The sequence below is a fragment of the Dicentrarchus labrax genome, unplaced genomic scaffold (assembly GCF_905237075.1).
Source record: "Dicentrarchus labrax unplaced genomic scaffold, dlabrax2021, whole genome shotgun sequence".
NCBI classification, from domain to species: Eukaryota; Metazoa; Chordata; class Actinopteri; family Moronidae; genus Dicentrarchus; species Dicentrarchus labrax.
In genome coordinates this window covers 13,936,745-13,964,485 of record NW_026136710.1, presented here as the reverse complement: position 1 = coordinate 13,964,485, position 27,741 = coordinate 13,936,745, and the positions used below count along the sequence as shown (strand labels likewise).

Genomic DNA, 27,741 nt, shown 5'->3' with positions numbered 1-27,741 from the left:
TAAGATTGCTTGCAGGACTCTCTGTATGGCGCTGCTGTTTGTGGTGTGGTGCTCTGACCAAAGCATATGTTTTAGCTAGCTGATGTTTACCCTGGGTTTAGCAGTTCACTAAATAAGATAATCCAGGATGATGCACCACGCTTTCAGTTGAATCTACTGCTCAACATTTGGAAGCCAGCAGAAAAACATGGTCCTGTGAAGTGCTCAGGGAAAACACATTCTCATTACAGTAAATATCCATTGATTAACCTTTAGATCAAGAGATTTCACTTCATATAAAACATTTGAAAGTGTAGATAACTGGAATTGAATGAATGAACATTTGGTTTTGGTGAAATTAACAGTAACAAAGCAGATCAGAAGGATTTTCACACCATTTTATTAGCAACAATGTGTTTCTTAGTTATACATTAGAAACAAGGACAGAAACATTTCTGCTGTACTGTACTGAGTCTGAAAAAACAGCTGGATCATAAAATAAAGCAAGTAATTCAAATACTTTAGGGTAAAAGCAACACTGCATTTGAATAAACACTTGTAATAATAATAATAATAATAAATTTCTCTCATAATTCTTTATGGCACTACATTTCTTGTGCAACTGTCACATTTCTGTTTAAAAAGTAAGGAAAGCATACTGTAGCAGAACTGTGTGTGTGTGTGCGAGCGTGTGTGTGTGTGTGTGTGTGTGTGTGTGTGTGTGTGTGTGTGTGTGTGTGTGCGTACATGTGTCTCGTAATGTATTTGCAGGGAAGCACATGTCACAAGAGGAAAAACTTAAAACAAAACATCACTCACTGTTTCACCCTTTGGGAAAATACATGAGCATGATTGCTAATAAAATCAACAGAGACAGAAAGATAGAAAGCGAGAGACAAAGAGAGAGAGAGAGAGAGAGAGAGAGAGAGAGAGAGAGAGAGAGAGAGAGAGAGAGAGAGAGGTTTAGAAGCATTTACCATCCGTTTTTTCCGGGGGGGCAATAGGGATAATCCAATCAGCGTCAAGCCCGTCACACAATCACCAGCATTTCTTCTTGAAATCAAGCACTAAATCATTTCATTCATTAAATGTGTGTCCTGTGTCCATCCAGTCAGAATATCAAATCTCTAGCCAGGCTGATCAGCCAAGCACAACAATTAAAAACAATCCCAAGAAGGAACTCTCAGAGCAGGAGCAAATTTTCCTCAGTCCAGCGAGTCGAGAGAAGAGGGAGAGAGACTGTGTATGTTATGGCCTGTTAAATATTTATAGATGTGCCTTTAAAGGTGAACAAATCTTTAGCCCATGAATCCATATATCAACATATCAGAGACAACACAAGGAATGTAGTGAAGAGTCCACAAAATGAAACCTCGGTGAAGAACTATAATGAACATCACATTATAACGTTAAGTGTTGCCGCAAAAACTTTTTGCTCCTCTGACTGCCACCACCAACTTGAGTCTGTGTTATAGCGTCGATCAGTAAAATAAACATTTACAAAATAGCTGCAAACCCACTAAAGAGTTTGTCACATCATCTGGTTGGGTCATTCTTAGCTTTAACAGGAATTTAAAGGTAAAGTGGCACACGGAAACTAATACAATCCCTTCACCCTTTACAAGAAACGCTTAAAATGTTATTGCAACCCACTGCTGGGTTCAGGATACATACAGTTGGGGGGAGGGCAGACTGTGTTTTAATTGTATGGAATAAGAATCCTGGTATAACAATTGATCAAGTTATACACACACACGCACACACATGCATGCAAGCACAGTCGTACGAATGCACACAAATGCAAGAACCCATCCCCCTTTGGCACCTAGTCCACCTTGCCTGCAAGAACACAGAGGTCTTTCTCTGCTGAAGTGTACTGTATATACACTTCAGTCAGCAGACGCTCAGAGAAACCAGCCTCCCGTCAAACCGGAGACCTCTATGAAAGGATGTGGAAAACAAGCAGGGATTTCCATCTTCTGTGAGCCCTTTATGTCTTAAAATATTATGGCCTAAGTTAAGTCTGTCTAAAATGTCTGTGGGTGGCAGCTAAAACATAACATCCCCTGTCCTCCGCTAGTCTTTCCACTGGTGGAGAGTGATCTTTTATAATCTATAATCTGTGGATGGAGGAACAGACAGATCATCCCATCATAGGAGGGGGAAACACTGGACTTCACCTAATCATATTTTGTTTGTAGCAGCTATGGCAAAGAGAAAATCCCTGCTGATTATGTCATTTTGACATGGCGGGAATCTGTTTATCTTTCAGGCCATGGGCTACACAAACTTTATGAAATGGTAAAACAAAGTCCATTCTTATTGTTAAAAAAAGAACTAGTCAGAAGAAAACAAACAAAGAACTTCATGTTATTGATAATTTAACATTTTTTAAATACTTTAAACTCCACATTGGCGCAAGTGTAAGGTTCTGGACCTTAGCATAGTACCTTTGAAAATCCTGTCCTGAGAGCCATCTGAGTCTTCCATTCTGCAAGAGGTGGCCAGTAGAACAAGACCAGACTAGGTCAGACCATACTAGACTGGACTAAACTGGTCAAGATAACAAAAATACAGTCTGACTCAAGCCAGTCCAGCCTAGGCCATCACAATTCATTTAAGCATAAACTTACACAGAGGTCCAACCTCGCCCAGCTAAACATCAGTGCTGATGCTACAGCTGCGTGTGAACATGTCCCTCATGGTGACCGACCGGGAGAGGTTAGGTTTACGGTAGTTTGAAATGTTCACAGGCACTGGCAGGTCCAGATCCTGCTGCTGGACACTGCGGTAGCTGATCCGGTCACCTCCATTCCTCAACCCATCTGGTTGATGGTGGAGCTGCGGCTGAGGTGGCTGGAGGTAGAAAGGCAGCTCATAGTGAGTACAGGATGGACAGAAGGTCTGTGAGCGTGTCAGTTTCCTGGCCAGCGGAGGGGTGGAGAAAAGGGCGGGGCCATTTGGGATGGAGGAGGCGGCGGCCGTTGCCGCCACAATGTTGTGATTGGAGTGGACCGGTGGGAGGCGGGATGTAACAGCAAAGTCCGGCTCCTCCTCCTCCGACTCGGACTCTTCCTTCTTGCAGCAATAGTACTGAAGGTGAGAAAGGAAGGAGGATGGGATATGGCAAGCAGAGATGAAAGAGGAAGAAGGGAGCAAGAGAGGGAGAGGCAGAGAGAATATTATTAGGGCAAAAAAGTACAGAATCATGTAAAAAGCAAGAGAAATCAGAGAGAGGGAGGCGTAATATAAAGTTGAAGAACAGAAAGGGAAGGACTTTTTTTTTAGGGCTTTTATTGCCTTTTTTTTTATTGATAGTGACAGCTGAAGACAGACAGGAAAGGGGGGCAGAGAGAGGGGATGACATGCAGCAAAGGGCCGCAGGTCGGATTCGAACCCAAAATAAATGGATGTAAAATTAGTTTACATATACAATCCAGCCAATAAAGTCTAGGTCAGCCTCCTATTATAATAATTATGTTCATGTAGTTCTGCAACCATAAAGCCAGAGGTTCTGTGCATATTAATGAGAAGAAAATGGAAAATACTATTATATATAAAATAAATATGGCTTAAATGAATGTATCTACACATTCAACAACGTAAGTCTACCACATTTAAATATGGTTTGCACACTATGGACAGAAAGCATCCATTTACTTAACACTCTTGGAGAGGATGTCTCTCAGAATTTAACCCCACTTTAGCACATTTCCCCATGAGGTGTTCTCCAACCCACATGACCCTATATGTTCATATGTGTAGTCTTAAAGCTGCACATATGCTACAGTATAATGTCAAAAGGGTTTGCTAAATCCTTAACAATTATAGTTCAAGCTGACGTAAATACAGAATCCACTTTTCAATGGAGAATTTGTGGTTCCAATTTCTGTCTTATCCCCACAAAATGTAGCTTTCAAACGCTTTCCTGGCATCCCGCCAAGTAATATAAAGCCATCATTTGGGGATCACTTTTGATTTTGCTGTGAAATAAAAGAATCCTAAGAAGTGTAATCAGCTCTGAGTGGAAAGGATCATATACTGTAATTTCCACTCTGTTACTGTAGTTGATCTCTGTAAATGGACTGCATTCATCTTGTGCTTTCATCCCAGGTGCTTAACAATTTGTTTCTCATTTAATCCCTTCACATACACTTACACACACCAATGGCAGGGAGCTACCACTGGGAGCAATTTGGAGTTCAGTGTGTTGCTCAAGGACACTTGGACACATAAACCACTAACTCTGTGAATAATGCTCCACCTGGTGAGCCACAGGCGCCTCTCTCAGAGTTTTACATTAGATGTTTAAGTGTAAGAGCTTATGCATGATTTGTTTTGCCATAGCCTTACAATAATGAGTCACTTTTAAGCCATTATACATATTAGTGCACACATAGATTATCAGCTTCATCTTGACTGACATAAAATTTTTAGTCTGTTATGTTTCTTTTAAACTCCACATATTTTTTTACACTAAAACCAAATGACTCCATGCAACGTGACAATACTTTCAGTATGCTCTCCCCATTGAGCATCAACTCCCCCATCTTCAGCATACAACCATGTTTAGCCCATTGTTTTAAATGAAAACTGAATTTGAAGAGTGAAGTGCAGAAACACCACATCCATACGCAAAGCATCTAATAAATAAAAGAGTCTCTTGTTCCTTGTTTTTTTGAAATTTACTTTGTCCCGTAAATGAAGATGAGCTGAATAAAATACACTTGGATAATGCTCTTGCCGTGTTTCTTATGAACTAAAGGGGTATTGAGTATTTGGAACAATCTATAAAAATACTCTAAGGAGTTTCTAGAAACAGAGCTTGAGCAAGAATTTGGAATTCTTTGATTAAATTATTATTAAGCTCCCTCGATGAAAATTATATATTTTTCATGTCCCTAAACGAAGCTGTTGAGAGCCAAATCTTTTGTATATTAAAGCTACAGTACTTCAAATAGAGAGCTACATGATATCAAGTTGATACAGTATTTTCTGATACCAAAGATGAGCTTCAGTGTATGTTAAAAAAAATAGCTCAGTCCCATAGGTGTGTAAATATCTTTCATCTATTTTAAAGGTATGTGATAGCAGCAAACTTAAACTTTCCTGCTACTGACAGCGTCGGGCCCTGAGAGAAGGGCAGTGGTAGTCGGTTGGTGCAGCTGCTCAGTCATTTGCTTAGCTTAGCATAAATATTAACAAAATCCTCCTACCAGCATCTATAAAGCTCACTAATTACAATGTTATATCTTGTTTGTGAAATCCATATGAAAACTGATGTGTAAAAACGACAATGTGCTGTTTTTAAAGAGGGTTATGTGTTGGACAATTTCTTGGCTCTGAGCAGTTGCCAGGCAACCAGCAGAGACTCCAGGAAGTTACTGGTTGCGGCCAAGTGTCCAGCACATTACCATCTGTAAAATGGCAAAATTAAATTTTTACACTTTGGTTTTTGTACCGATTCAATAAACGAGATGATTTACAGATGCTGGTAGGTGGATTTTGTCACCATTGGACAGAGCCAAGCTAGCTGTCTGCAGTCTTTGTGCCAAGCTAAGCTAACTGGCAGGTGTCTGTATTTAATGGACAGATATGAGAGTGGTCCAAGAGATCGAACTCAGCACCAGAAGCCGATTGTTGCACATTCTCTTTGCCAAAAAAGATTTTTAAGGCTCCATTGCAGGTCCAAGCAGTGAAATGCAAGGGATTAGTTCAGTGTAACAGATACAGTATACAGTATAATGTAAAACAGATACACAGCCATGCTAGAATAGTAATCCACTAATTGCAGTCATTCTTACTGATGGTGTTATTAGTGTGATGTTTCAACCAAACTGGATTTTTTTCAAGCATGAAAACACATAGCAGTTCTTTTCACCTAATTCCTTTCTCATTTTATTCTTACATTGCACAGAGCACCTGGCCAAAACAAAGAGATCTGAATATCAGAGCACAGCCCCATAGAGAGATGGACAGCATAATGACTTTCTAAAAATTACCACAATGTAATTTCCTTGGAAATGAAACCAAAGTATATAAAACAACTAATGTGATTTAAGGATCAAAGGAATGATTTTCTAAACTTTGTAGAGAAGACTGGGTTCAGAATAAGGCAGAAGTGCTGTTAAAAGCAAAGTGCTAAGACATATTAATTTTTTGCTTACTGGTGTGAAATGAGAAGAATTGGAGATTATTTTTGAACACAGATATAGCTTTTAATCCTCAAAGTGTTGTAACAATCTTGGACATTTTCTATTGTTCTAGATATAGAATTGATGATTCACCTGAAGTTACAATAATGATCTGTTCCCAGTTTGATAGGCAGCAGGCTCTTAGTTCCAAAGACCAAGATCAAGAACTATTGTCATAGAGATTGCAATGTTGTTCAGTGCAGCACTTTCCAGACTAAAATATCTCATCTCAACTATTTGCCATGACATTTTCTTCAGACATTCATGTTCCCCACAGGATGAATTGTAATAACTTTGGTGATCCCCTTGCCTTTCTTTAAGCACCATCATCAGGTCAAAATCTTATTTTGTCCAACACTTTGGATTCTGACAGCTACAAAGTTGAAGACATTCACATCAGCCTCAGTGATATCCTGCGTTTAGGGCCAATGAGCAAAGGTTAGCATGCTATTACACCAAACTAAGATGGTGATTATTGTAAAGTTTATAACTGCTCATCAAACATCAGTATAATAGCAGTGTAAGCACACGTTAGCACGTTAGCACTGAGCTCAAAGCACTGCCTTTGGTGGGAAGTTTTTACCATGGGCCAAGGAGTAAATCTTTTGTTTTAGGTGCTGAATACATCACCATGTGGCCATTTACAAATGGCTTAATGATTTGGCTTGCAACCAAATTCTGGTGATTGTGCACATCCAAAGTGATCCTGCAAAATCTGAATTCATTTTTGAGCTGATGATCAGTATGACCATCTCCGACAGGCTTCAAAAATCTTGACACCATTACTTAATCAGCAGTGAAAATTTCTAAAAATGTTCTATTGATCATCTAACATAGATTATATTCCTATCTTCTTATTATCTTCTTATCATTCTTATCATCCTTGATATTTGAGGGTCACAAACGCAACTTTACAGATTAAAGAAGCTATACTTATTATTATTTAACACCATCTTATGACATCTTACATCAACAAAATGCTATACTCAGGGACACCCCTTCCTTGCAGCTCTGCAAACCTTCAGAGGAAAAACAGTGAATGCAACAAAGGCCGAAAGCAGCTGTGTCCTCACCTGCAGCCTACAGTAGCACAGTACTGCGATGATAAGGAGTAATATAACAGTAGCTAGGATTCCACCAGTGATGACCACTGTCCCGGCTGTCATTCGAATGGCTCTCCATCAACACCCTGCAGAAAGCAAAAGGGGGGAAGGGTTGGAAGAGAAGAACAGAGAGAGAGAAAGAAAGAGTAGAGGAGGGTATAAGTGACGGAAAGAAGAAATGGCAGAAGAGAAAGCACACAATTCATCAGTACGGTGGCTTCATTAAGTAGATTATAACTGTGTGTCATCTCAGTGGTGCTTATTGAATTATCCAGCAGTTAGGAGACATGTAATAAAATCACTCCTACAAATGCTGCTCATAATATAGACGGTATAGCAGGCTGGAACACATAGAAAAAAGAAATGTGAGAGAGAGGGAAAACAGCATTCAACAGCAGAACAGCAAAAAAAAGGAGAAAAAAATGAGTCGCAGAAATGACAGGAGAGCGAAGAGATGAATGGATGGTGGGAGTGAGGAGAGTAAAAGTGACTGAGGCAGGTGAGAGAAACAAAGACGGAGTGAGCAGTGAATTGCAGTGGAGTGATAGGGAAAAAGAGGTCGAGATGAACTAAGTTATAGGCACAGAAAGGGCATTTGATGAATGGATATGAAATGGAAAGACAAAATGATGGAGTGGACTAAGAAGGTGATGTGAGAGACAGATGGGGAGGGTGAAACATAAACAGGATATGCGGAAATGAAGAAGAGTGGATGGGTGAAAGAGGAAATGAAGATGGAATGTGTGCACCCAGGACTCACAAATGCCTAATCAGAGATTTTCGTTCATACACACTGCTTAAACTAAACTAAAAAAACATCTGATAGTAAAATAGAAAAAACAAAACAATCAAGTGAAATCCATATACTGTATTGATAGATGCTGATATTCAGTCACTCCTGATATGAGATATTACTCTAAATACTATTTTCTAAAAACCTTGGGAGAGCACAACTTTTGCATTAGTGGTAGAAATAAGTCTACAAACACAACAGTTTAAAACAACTAAATGTCATCTTTGTATTAATACCAGCTCTCTTGGAACACAATAATACAATACAAAAAACAAAATACTTTAAGTTACAAAAAACCTTTGAAACCCAAAAAATTATACAGATAGTCCAGAGTGCTTGGTGTCACAGTTGATACTCAGTGATGTATGGTTCACTATATGCACAGCTGTATAACAAGTACAGGTGGAGCGAACTCCTTGGTAGTGGTTATGCATTAGCACTCTTGAGAGCGTTTTCAAAGTCACAATGAAACAGCACTTTAAGAGTATTGCTTCCTTAATCAGATGAATCTCTTGATGAAACAGGAACTATTTCAAAGTCTAGACCAAGGGGAATATCAGATGAAGGAGAGAAAACAACAATCTTATATGATAGGATAGGATGACATGTAATATTTGCAAACAAGGTGACAAAGGTGTTTTTTCATTTTGCTGTGATTCAATGAGCACATAGAAACGAAAGAACAGAAACAGAATAAAGTGAGGCGTTGCGCAAAGCAGATACAGAGAAAGATTGTGACCTTCTTTGCATCAATCAGGAAGACACATCCAACTGGACAGCTGTGTGTGTGTGTGATGTGTGAACTCTGACCTTAAATCAGAGCTCACAACAAACACAAATGGCGATGATGACCCACCCTTCTCCTTGTTTTTCAAATTTGGGTAGAGCCACAGATTGTGTAGCTGTGACTTTAGCATGCCGTCTTTTGTGTGATTCACAAAGCCTATGCCACAACGTACAGTCTACATGAGACTATGTTATTTAGTTGATTCTGTTAATTCACATGGTTGATATTTGTTACAGTTTAAATAATGAAAAATAACACGATAGAAATGACTGCGGGTGAATACTACAGTATGTCATAAGAACATTTGCAGCAGAACGACTGACTTGAGGCTTAACTGACCTCATTCTCAGTTCATTAGATCAATGCTTCCCTTTAATTACCTCTTTTCAGTCTCTACAGCAGCTGGATTACCGGAAGAAGCCTTGAGCCTAGAGGCTTTAAATATTCATTTTACCCTTGAAAGTAATGTGCATTAATCACAAACACTGTATTGTCATTCAAATTGTCAGAATTCCTTTGTTCTGCCTTCCCTTCACTGTAAAGCAGTATCTGAGGCTGTAACATAACTGAGGAGTTTGATCCCTGCAGTAGCCAGTGTGTGCCCATCAACAATACTCTGAACCATTACCTGCTCACTCATAGTATAATCTGCTACATGACAACAGCAGTTAAAAAGGAACCCCACCGTAAATCCTGGATATGCATCGCTGTGCTGACCTTAGTGGTTCAAGATCACACTTGACTATGGTCACGTGACGTCTGTTACAGTTATAGTTAAGTGTGATACTTATGTAACTGTACTGTAGCGTGTTTATCACTACTTACTACTATTACACTACTATTATCATGGTGCTGTTTTTCGCATATAAATACCTTATCCTGGTTTTGAGAAACCTGGAAATTCTATCTGGTGTTTTGCATTTTATTTATTTGATCTTGTGTGACCTCAGTCTTAGTATTTATATTACATATTGCACATTCTGAATAATAAATAACAGTAATTCTGAACAGTATAGAAGCTTGAGTATTCTACAAGGCTCTTTGCTGCAGCAGCCATGAGTTGGAATCTGACCGGTGGCCGTTTGCTGCGGGTCACCCCCTCTCTCTCTACCCTCCTTTCTGTCTACACACACACACACACACACACACACACACAAATACAAAAAAGTTCATCCATAACTTAAGATTGTTTGTCTTGCAGTGCCCTTTTGCCCTTTTGCCCTCTTACTTACATGCGTCACTGATGCAAAAATATACTGTCTGTCTGTATCTTTGCACAGATTTCATCACACATTGATTTAAATAAAAAATTTAATAGAAATAAAAATGTTATCACTCAGTTCCCAGCTTTAGTTACATCTAACATTCCTATATATTTGGGGGAAACCCTGCAGATACTTGACAGATGTGTGCACAGACCTTTTTCTCTTCATTACATCCACAATCTGGAAGTGTCACAGGACTACACCATCAAACTGCATTGTGGATAATTGCCTGAAACCAAAAATAGGCCAGCAGGCTTGTTGCTAAGCTATGACTCAATGGTGCAAGCCATTATCAGCAGCAAGCACACAGCAATACAGGCCTGTGTTGTCAAGATCTAACTGTGACATGGACACACCCTAAAATAGGAATAGTAAAGACAGAAGCAGGACTGCTGATACAAAATATGGAGAATTCTGAGCATTCTGATAATATTTCCTTCCCCTCCTACATCCTGGTGTAAACAATGCTCTCCATCAGCATCCCTCAGCCTACTCACAGTGTGCACTATTCACAAGTGAGCTCTGACCTTCTCACCCTGAAACACCTCTAGACCATGATGAATTCCTTTGTGAGTAACTTGTCTAAATCATATTAGCTTTCATTGTAATATGTCTATTTATAAAGTTAGAATGGATCAGACTGTCTCTACAGTAGCGATCTGTCCTGTCTGCAAACGCAACACAGCTACTCTCCCCTCAGGCTGGAATACAGTGGACTCTAATCCAATCTTCAGGCCACCAACCAAATCAATATGGAGAGGTACAAAAAGAACAGAGCGTTTTGACCTTAAAGGCTTTAAGTTAAATTGATGAGGGAAATGTGGTGATTTTAGGACATTTTTGGTGTCAGGAAAGTAGAACAGGAAATTAAGGAGTAATAGTACACTTTACTGTTTTGAATCATTCTCATTGTACTCCCCGTCTCCAGCCGCAACAGCCAGCTGTCATCATTGAACAAGCTCTAAAAACCCACTTTACGCTACCTGCTCAGCACCAAACTGCAGGAGCCAGATATTAACTTTTGGAGTTGGTAGACACAAAAATAGGAAGAAGAGTTAATACTGGACTTTCACCAGGTTGGCAGACACATTACAACTACTAACGTTGGGTTACTCCGTGTCTGCTGGAGGTGTAAATAGGCAGCTTTTTGCTTGTAAAGTTGCCAAACCAACTTTATAATTGATAATATATAAGTGTTGCATTTACAGATTGTTCCACTGATTCCAAGAGGCAAAATAGAAAAAAAAAATTGTATTTTATTAATACTCATAGTATGCTAGTGTTACATTGTACATACAGTATATAGTGCTGTTTTTGACCAAAAACACATTTTGTCAGGTTGATAATAATACTTGACATAACGAATACGACCAACAGACAATTTAGTAGTTTAGATGTGTATGTCTGTTTAACTTTAAAGCTCAGACAAAATATATATAATGTTGCCAATGTGATGTGCAGTATTTCCTGTGGTGGTACTGTTTCTGTAGAAAATTAGTCCTTAACCTCTCACCCTTCTCTAATAGATGCACACACAGTAATTGCACGCACTAAACACACACACATACATAATGAAGGGATACAATACACGACAGTCACATGGAAGAATAATATTAGGCATGTATAGGATGTATTACTATTGCAAAAAGACAACTACTCAAAACCTCTACATGCTTACACATATTGCACACAACCAATGACACATGAAAAGTCATTACTCATGTGTATACACACACACAGAGTGTCTTAACCATCCTCCAGTGCACACACACAAATACACACAGAGACGTATACATGCATTAGTCATTGTGCAGGGTGTGTATCTCCTAGGGCTCGTTTAATCAGAACAGTGTGTGATATGTTGCAGCAAGGGCGACAAACAGAGTTAATTATTTAACCACACACAATAATATACATACACGCAAACACAAACCCAGAGTGCATTGTGAAATAGTACTGGAGAAAGGCAAATTGTCTGCGCAGCTCCTTTTGCTGGTGTTCGTCCACAGGAATGACAAGAGGTCAGGGGCGAAAGAAGAATAGCAGTGGGCACACGCACACACAAACACACACAAACACTCATATGCAATAATTTTAGTACTAGCTAACATGCTCAGACAGAAGGCTTTGGAATAAACTGCCACGCTTTGATGAAACATGGCAGGGATCACAGCAGAGGTCTTGCTAGGAATAATGGCTTTTGACAGGCTTTCAGTTGAATGGGGGGAGAAGCACGCAGTAGGTGGCGGATTCGAGTCATACATAAGAGACAATAACACACCCTGAGAACAATGGGATGAGCTCTATTACAACTGTAGCTGTCAAAGAGTGATTTCACACATATATTTTCCATATACAAAGACATAGCGCGCACACACACATACATGGTTATCTAAGGAAATGACCAATCAAACAATCCTTAAAAAAGTATTTATATTTAAAAGTTCAGTGATTGACGTCCTTCAGAGAGCTCGAGTTTCTATGTCGGGAGTTTTCAAGCTCACGAACCTGTCTTTGATAACAGAGCCCCAATCTGTTATTCAGAGAAAGAAACAATGACCCATGCTTCATCAAGTGTCGTGATAAATTCTGTTTGATTACAGCTTTTTGTCCTCCATTACTCTTTGTCTACCCTCTAATAAACTCTGCAATCAGTGAGTATTCAACTCGTATTTGCCAAAATAATTCACATCTTACATAACTTCCACCTACATTGTGTATCTTCTTATCAGAGGAAATGAAAATGAATTATAATTTCCATTAAGCAACATTCACCTTACCTACCATCACTTACATACTGATGTGCAATACATGCAGTATATGCAACATCATGAAGATAATGAAGTGCCACTGTGATCCACACTTCATTACTATTTCTGTGAAGCACAACCTGCCCTGCTGTGATATGCTTGTGATACAGCTGTATGGCTTTAAAGGAATAGTTCAACATTTTAGGAAATATGCTTTTGTGCGTTGAGTTAGATGCGATTATCCATATTACTTATAAATACTGGAAGCAGGGGGAAACAGCTGGGCCTGGCTCTCTGTAAAGTTCAGTTAGCCCCTTTAAAGCTATTTATTGACATGTTATATCTTGTTTGTACACAAACAGTAATAAAAATGGCTTTAGAAGACAATTTCTTGACAAACAAGAGTTTATCAATCCACAAGGCACTGCTGATCTCCACTGGTTGCCTGGGAACCTCAGTGTGATGAAAGGACTGGCTGTCGTTCTTGTGCCAAGAAATACTTACAGTATTCCCCCTCAAACCATAAATAGCTTTTACATTTCTGTTTGTATACTGATAAAACTTTATATCTTATAACTTAATCATAGAGCTTTAGTTGAGTCTTTATGCTAAGCTAAACAAATAGCCTTCTGACACTAGCTCTATACTTGTTGCACATACATTCCTTCAATCTTCTGAAAGAAAGCAAATAAGCATATTTCCGAAATTGTTGAACCATCCCTTTAAGACTTTCCTAATTGAAATAATTCCCCATTTATGTTAGACGAATAAATGTTCAGTCTTGCATAGTGCAGATGAGCAGAGGGATTTCACTGGCAAACACTTCAGTTCTGCAATAATAAAAGTCAATCTTCAATCCTAAAAAAAACTAAATTGCAATTGATTCTAATTAATTAATTCTAATTAAATTGATTTGCATTAAAAACTAATTTTGAGGCTGGAACATGCATGAAATGTCAGTGTGTCAATACAATTTAAATTACAAATAATACTGAAGCCTATGCGCATGTTCGGCTGTTCCCCAAGTGGGAGAAGATGAGTTCCCTAAACATTAACATGATGAAGAAGTTAACTTCAAGTAAATTAGCTTTAGCTATGATGCAATGGTGTAACATTGATTTGACTGGATGTTTATTAATTTCTTTTTTAATCTCCATAAAGCCACAAAGCAAGCAGTAATATTGCCTCAAAAGAATCTTCACAAGCCCACCTCTTCCACACTAATAGACTCAAGTATAGACTTTTTAATAAGCTTACAAATTTCTCCTTATCCTGTATGGCTGCACTTGATTCTCCCTCTCAGGCTTATGGCTCACCCTGTTCCAGCATAAAATTTCACCAGACACACAAAAATGTCTTTTGCTACCCTTTCTTTGTGTCCCTGCACCCACCTCCAGGAATAATGACTACACAGAGAGCTAGACTCAGGTAAAAAAAACTCCTTCCTCATCCCTGTACTGAAAGGCACTGACCAGCTTAGCTCACCCCCAGTCATGACCTTGAATCAGGTGCCTGGGAAATCCCATAGGCTGGTGGACAGAGAGGAAAAGGGAGAGTTCAGGATTCAAGAAAAGAGAGGAACTAATTTTTTCATGTAGCGACGAATGGAGCCCAGGAATAGTTTTTACCCCTCTCATGTGTCCTAGTATTGTCTGGGCAACATTTCTGTAATTAGTTGCCCTCTATGAATGATATATCATAAAAATGGCTCTCGGCTAGAATGAATATAGCACCATGAGGTCGTTTGGAAAAACTTAATGGTGACCTGGGGGTCTCTTCATTTAATTATACAGCTCGCTAAATGTCTCTCATCCATCTGAATGACCTTGCTTGGTTGTTCTTCCAGTTCAAATTGCATGCTGATGTGAGAAGCGCTGCTGTAATTTTAAACGTGTTGTGCATGCACTGGAAGCAACTTTACTTGTGCACGACATACTGTATTTGTAGGCAAAGCATTTTCAGGTTTTCCTCTAGAATCCCAATCCAATTTTAGGAATGTTTGGGAATGTTGTGTAAATATAATGAATTGTAGAAAATTAAGCCATTTCAGAGGAGTATCATCACGTTGGGTTTTGTCTCAGATTTGGGATTTAACCAAAACAGTTAACAAGTGATAATCATAGAGAGAAAATTATTTTAAAAAAATGCCATGTTGTGGATGATTAAAACTAAAAACTTAGAAGTACTGCAGTTCTCTCAAAGCCAAGTCGGTAATCTATGCTCTTCTCCCTCTTACCTATAAATCTCTCTTATGACTAATGTACTTTAGCATGCATAATCAATATGTGACCTGCTCTGTCACCTGTATTCAACTGAGTCCATGGACAAAGCCGTCATCTCTTGCAGAGATGTAATAGGACATGGATTGTTTCCCAGTTAGGTGCAATAATCAGCACCTGGAGAAAATCGCATTATGAAGAAGATGTTCACATCAATGCTCAGATAAAGGCTCTCATCATGTCATGTAAAAGAAGTGATAATATGCTGCTAAAGCATATGTGTTTGGTGTGTGTTTCTGCAACGTAGCAGCAGACAACTCACTCAATTCACTACAGTTTCAATTTAAGGGTCTATTTGTGGTGTAAGATTCAGACAATGTAAAAGCCTAAAAGCTTCCTGCCTCTTTCACTTTGAACTGTCTAATTTTGAACTGCAAATAAAAACCTAACAAAAAAATCCTTACAAGGATGGCATCCATCTATCTGTCTGTCTGTGAATACATTATATTTTTTCCCAAATTGTCTTTTCCCCTGAATGGTTAAAGAAAATTAGCTTTCACGTTCAAATCATCTAAAAAATAATTGCATATAATCACATTTTGTCAGTCTGCCACTGCACTTCCTGCTCCTCCCCTCTGCCATGCCATGCTCTACCCTCTGCTGTGCAAATAATACCACTAGTCTGTGTGTGACAGCCTATAATCTTGGCACCAGCAGGAACTGAAGTTGGCTTGGAGATATTAGAATTCTTTGAACTTCACATTGATGGATTGAAGAGCAGTTCTTAACCATGAAACTGGCGAGTACAAGCGGTAAAACAGTGTCCTCGGAACACTTCAGCTCTCGCTATGGAAAACACGGACAAGTTCTGGGTTTAAACAATAATCCTATTTTACAGAGCGAACAGATAAGATTACAGCCCACAACATACAGCGTGATTACTTTAGAGTTACGATTAAATCTTCTGTACTTATGGTGTAACAATACAGTATGGACCAGTACACATATGTAGGTACTGGGGAACAAGATGTGAAGTTATGGAATAAGGGCTTAACAATTCGGGATTATACAGAGAATATATACTGTAGTTATTTTTTAACTACTGGGTACATATTCTGTTATTACATGGTATGTATGACCTACTGAGAAATAATCTGAACCTGTCAGTCAGTGAAGATGGAGTGATGAGTGCATCACTTAATAAATCTGATGTGGTTTTATTTCAAAATTACCTTATTACCAACAAACAAGCAAACAGCATTGCTCCTTTATTCTTACTTATGGTGTACTTAGAGTAACTATGGGGTACATTCCCCCCCCCCACCGAACACGGCTCCCCACCCAGTCAGTGAAGCATCTGTTGTCACTGTTTTTCTCATAACTACCGTTCCAAAGGGGACGCTGAAGGAAAATACCACTGGGTCTCTCCAGTGATGGAGAGCCAGGAGACATTTCGGGGAACCATCACCACTCGACTGAAATGACATTGAACATCCAGACATAGGGAGGATACCCATCGTTGGAAATCCTGCATCCTTAACAACCCCCTGAGGAACGACAGAAATGCCTGAGGCCTTCAGCCCTGTCAGGCAAAGGCAGGCTCGCAACAAGACTGTGTTCCTCTGGTGAAACAGAGTGAGGTGCTGGTGAAATTCTCCCACTCGTTCAAAAAGAAACCAAATTTATTTCAAGCCCCAAATACTGTGTGGGAAACAAGACGCTCTTTACGTGATTGACACTGAAACCGATGATTGTCCCTCTGCGGTTCCTCCCTGCTGGGAGAGCAGAGGATAAAATCGTCTAAATATGCCAACACACTAAGACCTGTGGCTCGCAAAGGATTCAGAGCTGCCTCCACGCACTTGCTGAAGACCCTTGGGGCAGGTGACAGCCCCGAAGGCACCGTCTGATATTCGTAGGCTATGCCCTGGAAAGCCAACCTGAGAATTTTTCTATGCAAGAAGCACAGATTCATTTTCTCCTCTGGCACAATTCGGATTGCCCCTGAAGCTTAAGAGAGGAGAAATTTTGCTTTCCAAAGCCTTTGCAGCTTTTCCTATGGCCTCTGAAAACACCACACCATTTAAACTTGCAGGTTTTGCTGCAAACTGGAGTCTGTAGCCCTTGGAAATAGTTATAAACACCCAGTTATGACCTACGCATTCTTTTTTTACCTTGACAGCAAGGGACCTGGGGGATTGAAGCTTAAGACTAGAACAACTGCACCCTCTTGAGGTGCAAATCCGTCCTGCACTTTCTGGTTTTCTTTTTTTTGAATCACCTAGGCGCCCTCGGCTTTATGCCTGGCTGCGACAGTGGTCTCTTCAATCTCTCTTCCCTCTGAACTGACCCCTAAGGGAGGCTCAGGACAGGGATCTCTCTGAGTGCTGACTGCTGAGCCTCTATTTCCATTAACTGCACCTTTTTTTTTCCTTCAGGCTAGCAGGATGAGCAGCTCAACATGGATGCTGAAGTGTCAGCAGCAGAGGTGGCAAAATACTTTTTGCCCCGATGCTTCTGGTCCTGGGGGCATGCTGGTGAGCTGGCTGATTGGGTGACTGGAAAATATCGGGCCTTTAAAGGTCCCACCATGCCCTTTCACAGCCGTAAAACCCAAGCAGGTTGGCAGTGGTGGGCAAGGTGTTGTCTTGCGGGGAAGACATAGATCAAAGGCCTCCCCTTGCTTCTTTCTCAGGTCACTAGCCTGTTGCATGGCAATAAAAGCCTCTCCAAATAAGCCCTTATCCCGTGATGGGTCAAATAGGGAATCCATTATGACCTGCTTATCCTGGTCCAGCAGGCTGGAGAGATTTAGCCACACCAATCTCTCCCCTGCCACAGCCAGGCCCATGATGCAGCCACAGCCCTGCACAACACCACTGGACACACAAAAAATAAAGTCTGTGATGATGCACATATCTCCTCTCAAAAAGCCGGACTTGAGGAGCCCTTATCTAAAAGGTGACCCATATCCTGGAACAGCTTGGCTTGGTAAGCTGTGAGCAGGGTGACCACGTTCAGATTTTTAATGGACTAGGCTGCAGACTTGCACACCTTCTGGTACATGGTGTAAAAGACGATGGTGGATTGGATGTTGGGATGGAGATGATGTGCCACCACCGGCTCCACTGCCAGGGGGATCTGTGACCCCCAGAACCTCGCTGTTAGAAATGTCCAGGCCAAAGTAACCCTGTGTCGGAGCGGCTTGTCCAAATTCTGCTTCTCCTTCATCTGCGCCATCATACCAAACCCTTTGCTCCCCCTTGTCAACCAGTGAAACTGGCCAGTCTGGCCTACGCCCGTTTACACACCTCATGCAGGTCCACCTCACAAGGAGAAGAGGAAGGCTGCCTCTCACCACCAATAGAGCTGCTGTGCCGGGACATCTGAATGGGGGGGGAGACTCATCATTTTCGTCACAGAGGAAATCCAAGTTCATATTATCCTCGCCCTCCTCTGTGCCTCCACGCTGGTCCCCTGAATTGAGGAGCTGGGCTTCATCGCATTGTTGGAAAGCCTTTGAGGCTACGGACACTCGTAAGCGACGCTCCAGAATCCTCATTGGCATGGCACAGCAGTGTTCACAGGACTTGGGAGTACCCGGGCGAGACCTGGGCATTCTAAACATCCATACAGGTGATGCAGAGGGGATGGGGGTCTCTCCCCAAGATGCTAAACCCACATGCAGCTGGGCAAGGGTGGAACTCAATGTCCTTAACCTTGCCGCCACCAGCAGTCCCCTTAGAGGATGCAGTGGTTGCCATAGCTAGCCAACAACCTTGACAGCTAAACTAGCAGTAGTAAAAACAGACACAGCTCACCTTGACATGCTAGCTTGATCCAAAAAGCTCAGGATGGAAGTCTGCCACAACACGCAACACCACCTGAATATTGTCTCTTAGTACCTAAGTATATATATACTGGTAAGTACTGTATTGTTATACCAGTAGGACAAAAGATTACAGCATAACTCTGTAGTAATTACACTGTACGTTGTAGGCTGAGATCTGAAACGTTACTGAGAGTAGTTCTAGACACTTAAAGGAGCCAAATAAGTTTATGAGTATCTGGATACATTAACTGACTCTAACCCACAAGAGAGAAGAATAACTGACCCAAAAGGCTCAAACGTGGTGTTAGAATCTGAGGTATTTCACCCCAGGTCTGTCTTATGTATACAGTATTTCACTGACTGCCTCTGCTGCCGAATCAACATGCTCAAGACCATCCACTGATGAGCCCTGACTAATGTGAGCAGTGCTGGACACACTGCAAACACTACAGTCAGTGGGCTGCCATAGAGGCTCAGGGTCTACCGGATGGATGAATGTCAGCTTGGTGCATCAAAGCCATTAGATACAAGAGGCAATCAAGCAAAAGTTACAACCACCACAATGACTAAAAACAGTCTTACTTGAGCATCTACAAAGACAGTTGTGTTTGTGTGCATACCTCTGTTTCATATACAGGTTGTTGAGTGTGTCTGTGTGTGAATACACAGAGAGCCAACTATTTACTCAGACATCACATCACACACATTCACACACAGTCACACTCACACACCTCAAGCTATTTCACTCTAATAGCATGAGCAGTACATTTTCTGCTTAGTGCTGCATAAATACAACAGACGAGAGCAGAGCTACAACTCAACAGCGTCTCTAGTCTCAGGGCCCCTCAGAAATAAACTGCTGTTTATGACAGAATATAAGTCTGTGGAGAGAGATATTTATGCAAACTCTCTGCACTGTTTGTTCTTTCATATTAAATAATAACAATAACAATAATGAAAGCAACAAACAACAAAACTAAATCTCAGCACATTTCGCTCACCCCTGGCGATGCATAATCTCTGCATGTTTGCATGTGTGCAAGTAGGTGTGTCTATTCTATTCCATTCTAATCTAACTCTAAACTTGATAATAACAGTAGCTGCTGCCTGCCACTGGTTCACTCCTAATTTATAAGTTCAGTGTCAGTCATGTCTGCTCCTGAGAAATTGCAGTGACGGAGGAGACAGTTTGTTGTGACACTTAGAGCTCCGTTAGGAACTCCTGGTGTGAAAACATTAGCCATGCAAACACTGTGCAGATAATACTGTGCTGAGTCTGACCCTATGCAAGATTAATATGTTATTGCAAAAGAGACTCAAAAGTGTAATAAGAACATACACTGTGTGCGCACACACACATACACAACGTTCCCAGTGGCTACATGGTCTGTTTGGGGTAATAGACTGCCCTCAGATAAATGTAATTCCTTTTCCTTTTCCTGAATTAGATAAGACACCATTAAATTACACTTGCTCCTTGACACTTGACAATGAGATCATTCCAATTTTAAACTTTTTTCTTACTTTGCTTTCTCCCCCCAGGCAACAGTTTCAGCTTCAATATAATTTCAGCCTTGAGTTGGGGACTAGTTAGCTTATTTAGTTTGGGTGAAAATGTGTCTTAAAGCATCTCCATGTGTCTAAGCTGCCAGTTGACACATATTGCATAACGTGAGACGTATAAACTAGGCTATAAAAGTGGCTCTGAATAAAAATCTGTTACATTAATGAATACTATGATTACACTTGGCCGCTATTAACATGTATAAAAACAACAGTGTCATACAGTGTGATCACATCTGGACCTGGCTTCATAGCAAAGTGGATCAAGTTCAAAGAGATTGTATTTTACATAAAGAATTACACTAATTGTTCATTGATTGCATGATTTTGTACCAAATTTCTGTTTCCAGTTTTTATGCATGGTCACCCCCAGTGTGTGACTTGGCTGTCAACTTGTCAAACAAAGTTTTGTTTTTAATAAAAAGAATACACCCACGTTCAAGGTCTGTGTCTTGAAAATGTGGATGCATAAAACCAGCATTTATGTGGAAATGCAATCTTTTGTGCCATTACTGTCTTTCTCTAAGTTGAACTGAAGTTGATAAAGAGTGAAGTGTTACAGGTTGAACCTTTTCAAAATTGTCTCATTATAGCAACATTTTAGCTACAGCTCATACAGAAGGCCTTTTAATGTTTTCTAGCTATAACAAAATGTCCCTTTCTCTGTAATCCTTTTAAATAAGAAGAAAAGAGCCTGCATCAGAGGAGATAAGGTTGAAAGAGAAGCAGGTTGTTTCTGCAGACTGTGTGAATGTCCTGAGCTCCTGGTAAATCAAGGACACGTAACCCGATAGGTCATAATGTCCTCATACTGGATAATGGATATTTCATTTGATACTTAATCTAAATATGTGCATTAAAATGCATCATACAGTATCAGAGGGATAAGTACTTACACTTTGCAAAGACACACACACACACACACACACACACACACACACACACACACACACACCTGGCCAGATGCCACAGTAAATAGTGAAACAAGAGGTGGTGTAGTGAAGGTCAAGTTGTATTATAACATCGTAACCTGGTTATCTCAGCGCTCACCGCTACACAACCCCAGCTGCTGCTGTCGATGCACACATCTGACAAAGCATACGCTTTGTGGGCAGGAGACAAGACATGAGGAGAGGAGAGATAATCAGTGTTGAAAGCACAGGAGTCCCTTGGCAGCAGTTATATGATTGTTAGTGTAGTACAAGACTTAACTAGAAAGTTATCTATGTATTTTTATGAATAAGTTTGCACTATACGGCAGGATATATTGCCTTGCATCCGCCTGTGTGTGTATATTTGGCATCCTGTGAGGGCAGCTGGGCACCTGCGCTGCTCTGCTGCTCTCCTTCATCTTTTTATATCCCCATCCATATTCTTGGCACACGGCCAGTTGTGTCATTCACTTTTTGTCATCTTTCTCTTGCTTTTGCTTTCCACTGCCTCTCTCTCTGTCTCCACTTGCTCTCTCTCTGTCTCTTTCCCTGTGGCCTTTCTCTCTGTTTAGCCTCTCCTTCCATTAACTTTGTCTCCCTGTCTGTTCTCCACCACTCTTGCTCTCTGTCTGCTCAGCTGATGTACACTGCCTAGGGAGCACGGACAGGCCTCTGTTTTAAACAGCACTTTGAACAGCAGTGCCACCCACAAGCAAAGACAAGCACCTCTGACATGGAGATTGAGAGATCCTGCTGTACATCATTTTGCAAAATTCAAAGAGCAGTCTGTCGAGTATTTACAAGTTACATCACTTAGAAGAGTCGCAGGAGAGTCAGACGTCGCTACGTATCTGAGGCACTGATGGAATTATCACACAGACTGTGGCTTATGGCAAAAAGCACTGTGGGGAATTATAGCCACAGATACACACAAATATGTGCATGTACACAAAATATCATCAGTTATTACTCACTTGAATACTTTTCATTCTTAGAAAGTTCTTCAGCCGATTTTCTCCTTCCTGAACCTGGACAGGATATTCTCTGTCTCTATCCTTGACCGGCTCGTAACACTGAAATTCTAGTACTACACCAGATTTCAAACAACACATTCTCTTCTGCGTCTGTCCTCCATTTGTGGTGCACTGCGAGTCACAAAAATACCAAACTGCTGCCAGTTTGGTATTCTTGTGACAAGGGGGAAAAAAACACTGTGCTTCAGGAAAAAGCCACTTCACTGGTGCAGTCGTGCTTCATTCCTTGCACCTGAACATAATTAGAGCCTTTAATGTCAGACATAACACTTTGGTCTTGATCTCCTGTAAGCCGCCTCAAAACAACATTTTCTTTTTGTTCAAATGGCTTAAATTCCCTGACAAAGACCTCTAGTGTCTGTACAAATTACAACTTTTGTCTGTCTGGCAGTAGGGATGTGATGCTGTTATAGCTCCGCAAATGCATGTGACTTTGACACGGAAAAGCACTGTTTGCAACCTGTTTCCTACCAGCAGTCAATGTTGGTTTCTTTAGACCATGACAATAATCTAATCTATGATCCCTAGTCCTTTCCCTATTTCTGCTCAGACGTAACTAAAGCAATGTCAAATAAGAAAACAGTCATATGAATCCGTTTTGTAAGAGGGATTTTGTCTATAGGGGTGTCGAGGCAAAAATGCAGATTTTTGGTAGTTTATTTCGGACTTGTTGCATATCATAGCCAGCGTTTTTCCGTTTTCCACAAAGCGACTGGGTAATGCAGTGTGAAAATCGGTTATACAGAGACGTGCTTCTGATGTGAAATCCTGCACATTGAACTTATATATTTTGGGGGCTTTTTATGCCTTTATTTGATAGGACAGATTGAAAATAGGAGAGAAAGGAGGGGGGACGACGTAGGAAACTCTCTTTTATTTTTGTTCTTATGTTTTTAGCTACTTGAGTTTAGCTGTACAATTTACAAATAAAAATCTACATCATACAAGAAAGGGACTTATCTAGGAAAATCAGACGGAGTTACGTACAGCCTTAACTTCTGAATTTTCCTTGGTCTTCTTATCTGTAATGTACAGCATCAAGCTCCTTACTGCTATCCATTAGGAAATAAGTACTGTAAGGAGATATCGTGTGTGTATGCCTAAACATCAAATGCATGATATATCGTGCTAGGTTAGTCTTTGCATGTGTCTACGGCGTTTTCGCGTGTGCCTTTACAGGTCTAGAGGTCCATGCAGGAGCAACAGCGGACATGTCTGATTAAACCTTAGAAAGCAAGAAACAGGTAGAGAAGGCCAAGATGGAAGAGACAGGATGAAAGAGTAGAAGGCAACAGAAGATGCATAAAAAATGGGAGGAGAGGAAGATGTAGAAAGATGTTGGGTACAGATGAAGAAGAAAAGGCAGCAAAGGGCACCTTGGAGAGGCTGGATGTACATGTCCTCAATGAAACGTATAGATGGTTGAAGGATTTGTTAAAAGCTCAAGGCTGATGATCGCTTGGTTGTTAGTGCTAATGGTCAGTGCTCAAGAGGCAGTGTGTAAAAGTACGAACAGGTCTTCAGTTACTATGGCAACGGGGCTATTACAGACTGACATTTTACCATCGCCTTTTCTGTTTTTTTGAGTGGGTGGTTTACGCTTAAAAGTTCTAGCCTTATTGTGCTTGAACCAACTTTTCCCTGCTCACATACTGTATGCTAATCTCTAAGCTGATAAAAAATAAAGCACAGTTCAGTCAGGCAGTATTGCAGAGACGCATAACAAGATACAACACATCGGAAAGAGAGGAATTTATGAATGAGAATCTCTCTTCTCATGTGCAGTGTTGTTGTGATCAGGGAGTAAGTCATGACCTTGCTGAGCTTGCTTGTTCTTGAATTCTTTTTGCTTCATCACTTTCTAAAAGGACCACGTTGACGTTTGCAACTTTTTAGTCTCAGATTTAACATTATACAGCTAAACTCGACTGTTCCCATAATGAGCATGTAGGTTTTGTGAAATAAAAAATGGCTTTGTAAGGACAAAAAGGCCCTGAGGCTTCTTTAAAATGTACTATATATTGTAGATTATACTTACAGACTTCATGCAGATGGTGAATTTACTCTGAGCAGTATGCCGTCTGCCTTTATATTTAGCGTGTAATATATGCAGCATGTCTGTCTATATAGCCTGCAGATATAGACAGACGGGCCAGTTGTGCAAGGCTTAAAGGGAAATTTGACGTTTGCATGACATATGTCCTATTTCTGCAGCTTCAGCCACCATTCCTACAAGTTATATTAACATTTGACTAATTTTACCAAGTTTTGAGAACACAGCAACAGCAAGCTCCAGTAGGGAAAGTAAGACGAGTGGTCAGACAGTCTGACAGGTTATAAGGGCATCCCCAGTTTCACCATATTGTAATACTCATTTAAAAATTCAAACAGAGGCAAATATTTAAATTACTGTCCATTGAGAGAGTTTTTCAGTGCCATGACTGACTGTATTCGACACTAACTGGGATAAACTGGAGTTTGTTTACAACCTGCCAACCTTATGTTCTTTTGCTTGGCCTAATTCTTAAGTGTTTCTAGTGATGCCATCCTCTGTCCAGAGTAGTAAAATGTAATGGCAGGAATGATGGCCAAAACTATGGAAACGACATCCATCTTGGAAAAAACTCACATAACTTTACTTTAATCATCATATGTGCATGAAAATTCCCGGACACACATGGTAATGAAGGAAGGAAAGGACTTCTGCTGCTGTTTCTCCTCACTCTCTTCCTGTTCTCCTTCCCCGCCTCCCTCACCACCCCTCTACTCTTTGGAATGAGCTTTTTTACAATCACTCATTGGGATGAGGGCAGCTGACCAACGGCTTGTGCATGTGTGTGTGTGTGTGTGTGTGTCTGGACGTGATATTGCTGTCTGTGGGGGAACCCATCTGTGCATGAGCGTGATGTGTGAGCATGTCAGGGTGTAGCTGCGAGGGGAGAGCAGAGCGTGGTGCTGAGGGGGAGGGGAGGAGAGACGGGTGGAGGAAGGGAGGAACGGGTGGTTACTGTTTAACATGATCATTGAGCAGCCATATTCCCTTCCCCCAGTCTCAATCCATCCACCTCTCCTCTTTATCTCAACCACAGCAGATCTATCATGATCCCTCCTCCCAATAGTGATTTTAAAAGTAATTACGCTGATATGTGAGTACACTTTAAATGCCCAGGAAAAAAAAGTGGATATGATGCCTCTGTAATTGCATTCACTCTTGACAATTCTGCCAGTGTTTGAACCCTACCTCCGCCTCCTCTTCTCCTTCCCTCTCTCCCTATTTGATATGCGTTCTCCTCTCCACACCTTTCTTCATCTTCATCACCCACCCATCTGTCTTTGAAATTTGCTTTTCCATCCCACTCATCTGCTTGTCCTTCAACTCCCTCTCCTTCGCTTTCCTCCTCGTCTCTCCCCTGCTGTACAGACTGAGAGCAGCAGCAGCAGCAGCAGCAGCAGTAAGCAGACGAGAAACACACAGTCACTCATAGGCACGCTCCGAGGGGAACGTGAGTGTGTATGTCTGTGCACGCAGGAGTATGACTGATCTCCCAGGGGGCCAAGGTTGTTCCGAGGGTCACTGAGGAAGTCGCCATGGGAACACAAGCCCCGCCTTGTCTTTTTCATTATTGTAGGCCCTCTAAGAGCACAGTGTCTGTGTGTATTTATTTTCTTTTCAGTTCACAACATGAATCTAGTCCCAGTTGTCATTCCCTATTGGCTACTAGTTTAGGTCATACTGTCATGGTGTGTTGTTAAGAGCCATTCACTGTGATGGCGGTACTAGCATGACTTAAAAATCTGTATGTCAGATCTGTACTGACATCATCACTGAATTCACTGTAGATCAATGAACACCCATACACCAGAGGACTCCCAGGTATCAATATCTTAGTAAGTGTACTCTCTTCCCCCCACCCCACCCCACCCCCTGGGAAATTAAACGAAAACCCTACATTAAGCATCTTTGTAAAGTGCTGGTGCTGAAATGGAAGCATGTTCTTCCAACAGATATTCCCTTATTTGGTGTTTTGTTGACAGTGCTGGAGAGTGTTATTGATATGGTGACTGCGAAGGCCATAGCATGTGGGTCACAATCATTTTCATACCTTCAGTGACTCTGTATGGAAGCATCTGCATACCTTGTTTTTTTCCAATCTTTTTTTATCTGTCGGTGGTAAGATTTGATTTCAAACTTTTTAGTTCAAGAGGAAGAGATGAGGGGATTAGGGAGATTAGCACGGGTAAGATCAATACTTACTTACAATACTACTTACGTCTGCTGGTACACGAGCACAATAAAGAGTGATGATCCCTCATTTGGTAGTGTAAGCACACAGTGGAGCATGAACTAGGGCTAAAACTTAGACTGAAGCAGTATAATCGAGTTTTGATTGTAGAAGTAGGGATGTTGTATTACATTGTGATTATACAGTCAAATAAGTTTTTTTCCCAATCTGGACAGTATAATATATTTTATAATATATTTTACAAAAAGAGGTCCCTCCTGGGGCGCCCGGATAGCTCACCTGGTAGAACTGGGGCCCCATGTACAAAAGCTGAGTTCTTGCTCAGGGTTTGAATCTGACCTGTGGCTCTTTGCTGTGTGTCGTGCCTTTTCCTGTGTATCTTCAGCTGCCCTTTATGTAAAAAAGGGAAAAAGCCCCCCCCCCAAAAAAATAATAATAATGAGGACCATCCCTCAACTGTAACACCAAAACACTTTAACTACAGGGAAAGGTGTATAAAGCCCTAACTATCCCCTATCACTCTTAGAAATAAACTACAGTATTTATCTATATTTTAATAATGTGTTTTGTGCAAATTCCTTCTTCTGGGCCCAATTTACTGCTCCCCTGTGCTGTTTGTGGTGACAGCAAATATTACCTAAATACTGTAGAAGCAGCAATTGAATCTTACCGGCCACACTTGTGGGTTCACATTTTAGCTGGTTAGTTATTACTTCATCCACCACAGTGTTTCCAAAACACCCAGTGGGTGGTGGGTTGCATCCTGTGTGTTCCCTTGGCTAAAACATGTTGTCATTTCAACCGCATTCAGTGGAATGTTTTTCGTGTTGCACGGCCCTAATGCTGCTTGAGATGCATTTCCACCCAGCCTAAAAATATCTGAAGTGAACAGTTTGGATGTGACCATGGCTAACAGTTGGTGACAGTAGCTGTGGCTCACAAGCCATGCTGTTTTGTCAGCATGTGGCAAGCCGGCCAGCCAGCAAGTCTGTCATACAAAGCACCTTTCAGAACCTCTCCCTCGCTTTTACCCACTCTTTCTCGTC

General features: G+C 40.9%; 1 protein-coding gene across 1 annotated transcript in view; it reads right to left on the bottom strand.

The window, feature by feature from the left end:
- Positions 1-363: 363 nt before the first annotated feature.
- Positions 364-27,741, bottom strand: part of fam163ba (family with sequence similarity 163 member B, genome duplicate a) — a 28,641-nt gene continuing 1,263 nt past the window's right edge. The window contains exons 2-3 of the mRNA XM_051412677.1: positions 7,247-7,362; positions 364-3,072 (exon numbers count right to left, since the gene is read on the bottom strand). Coding sequence (XP_051268637.1) covers positions 2,635-3,072; positions 7,247-7,339 — 531 coding nt within the window. The 5' untranslated portion in view covers positions 7,340-7,362 and the 3' untranslated portion in view covers positions 364-2,634. The remainder of the gene's footprint in view (positions 3,073-7,246; positions 7,363-27,741) is intronic.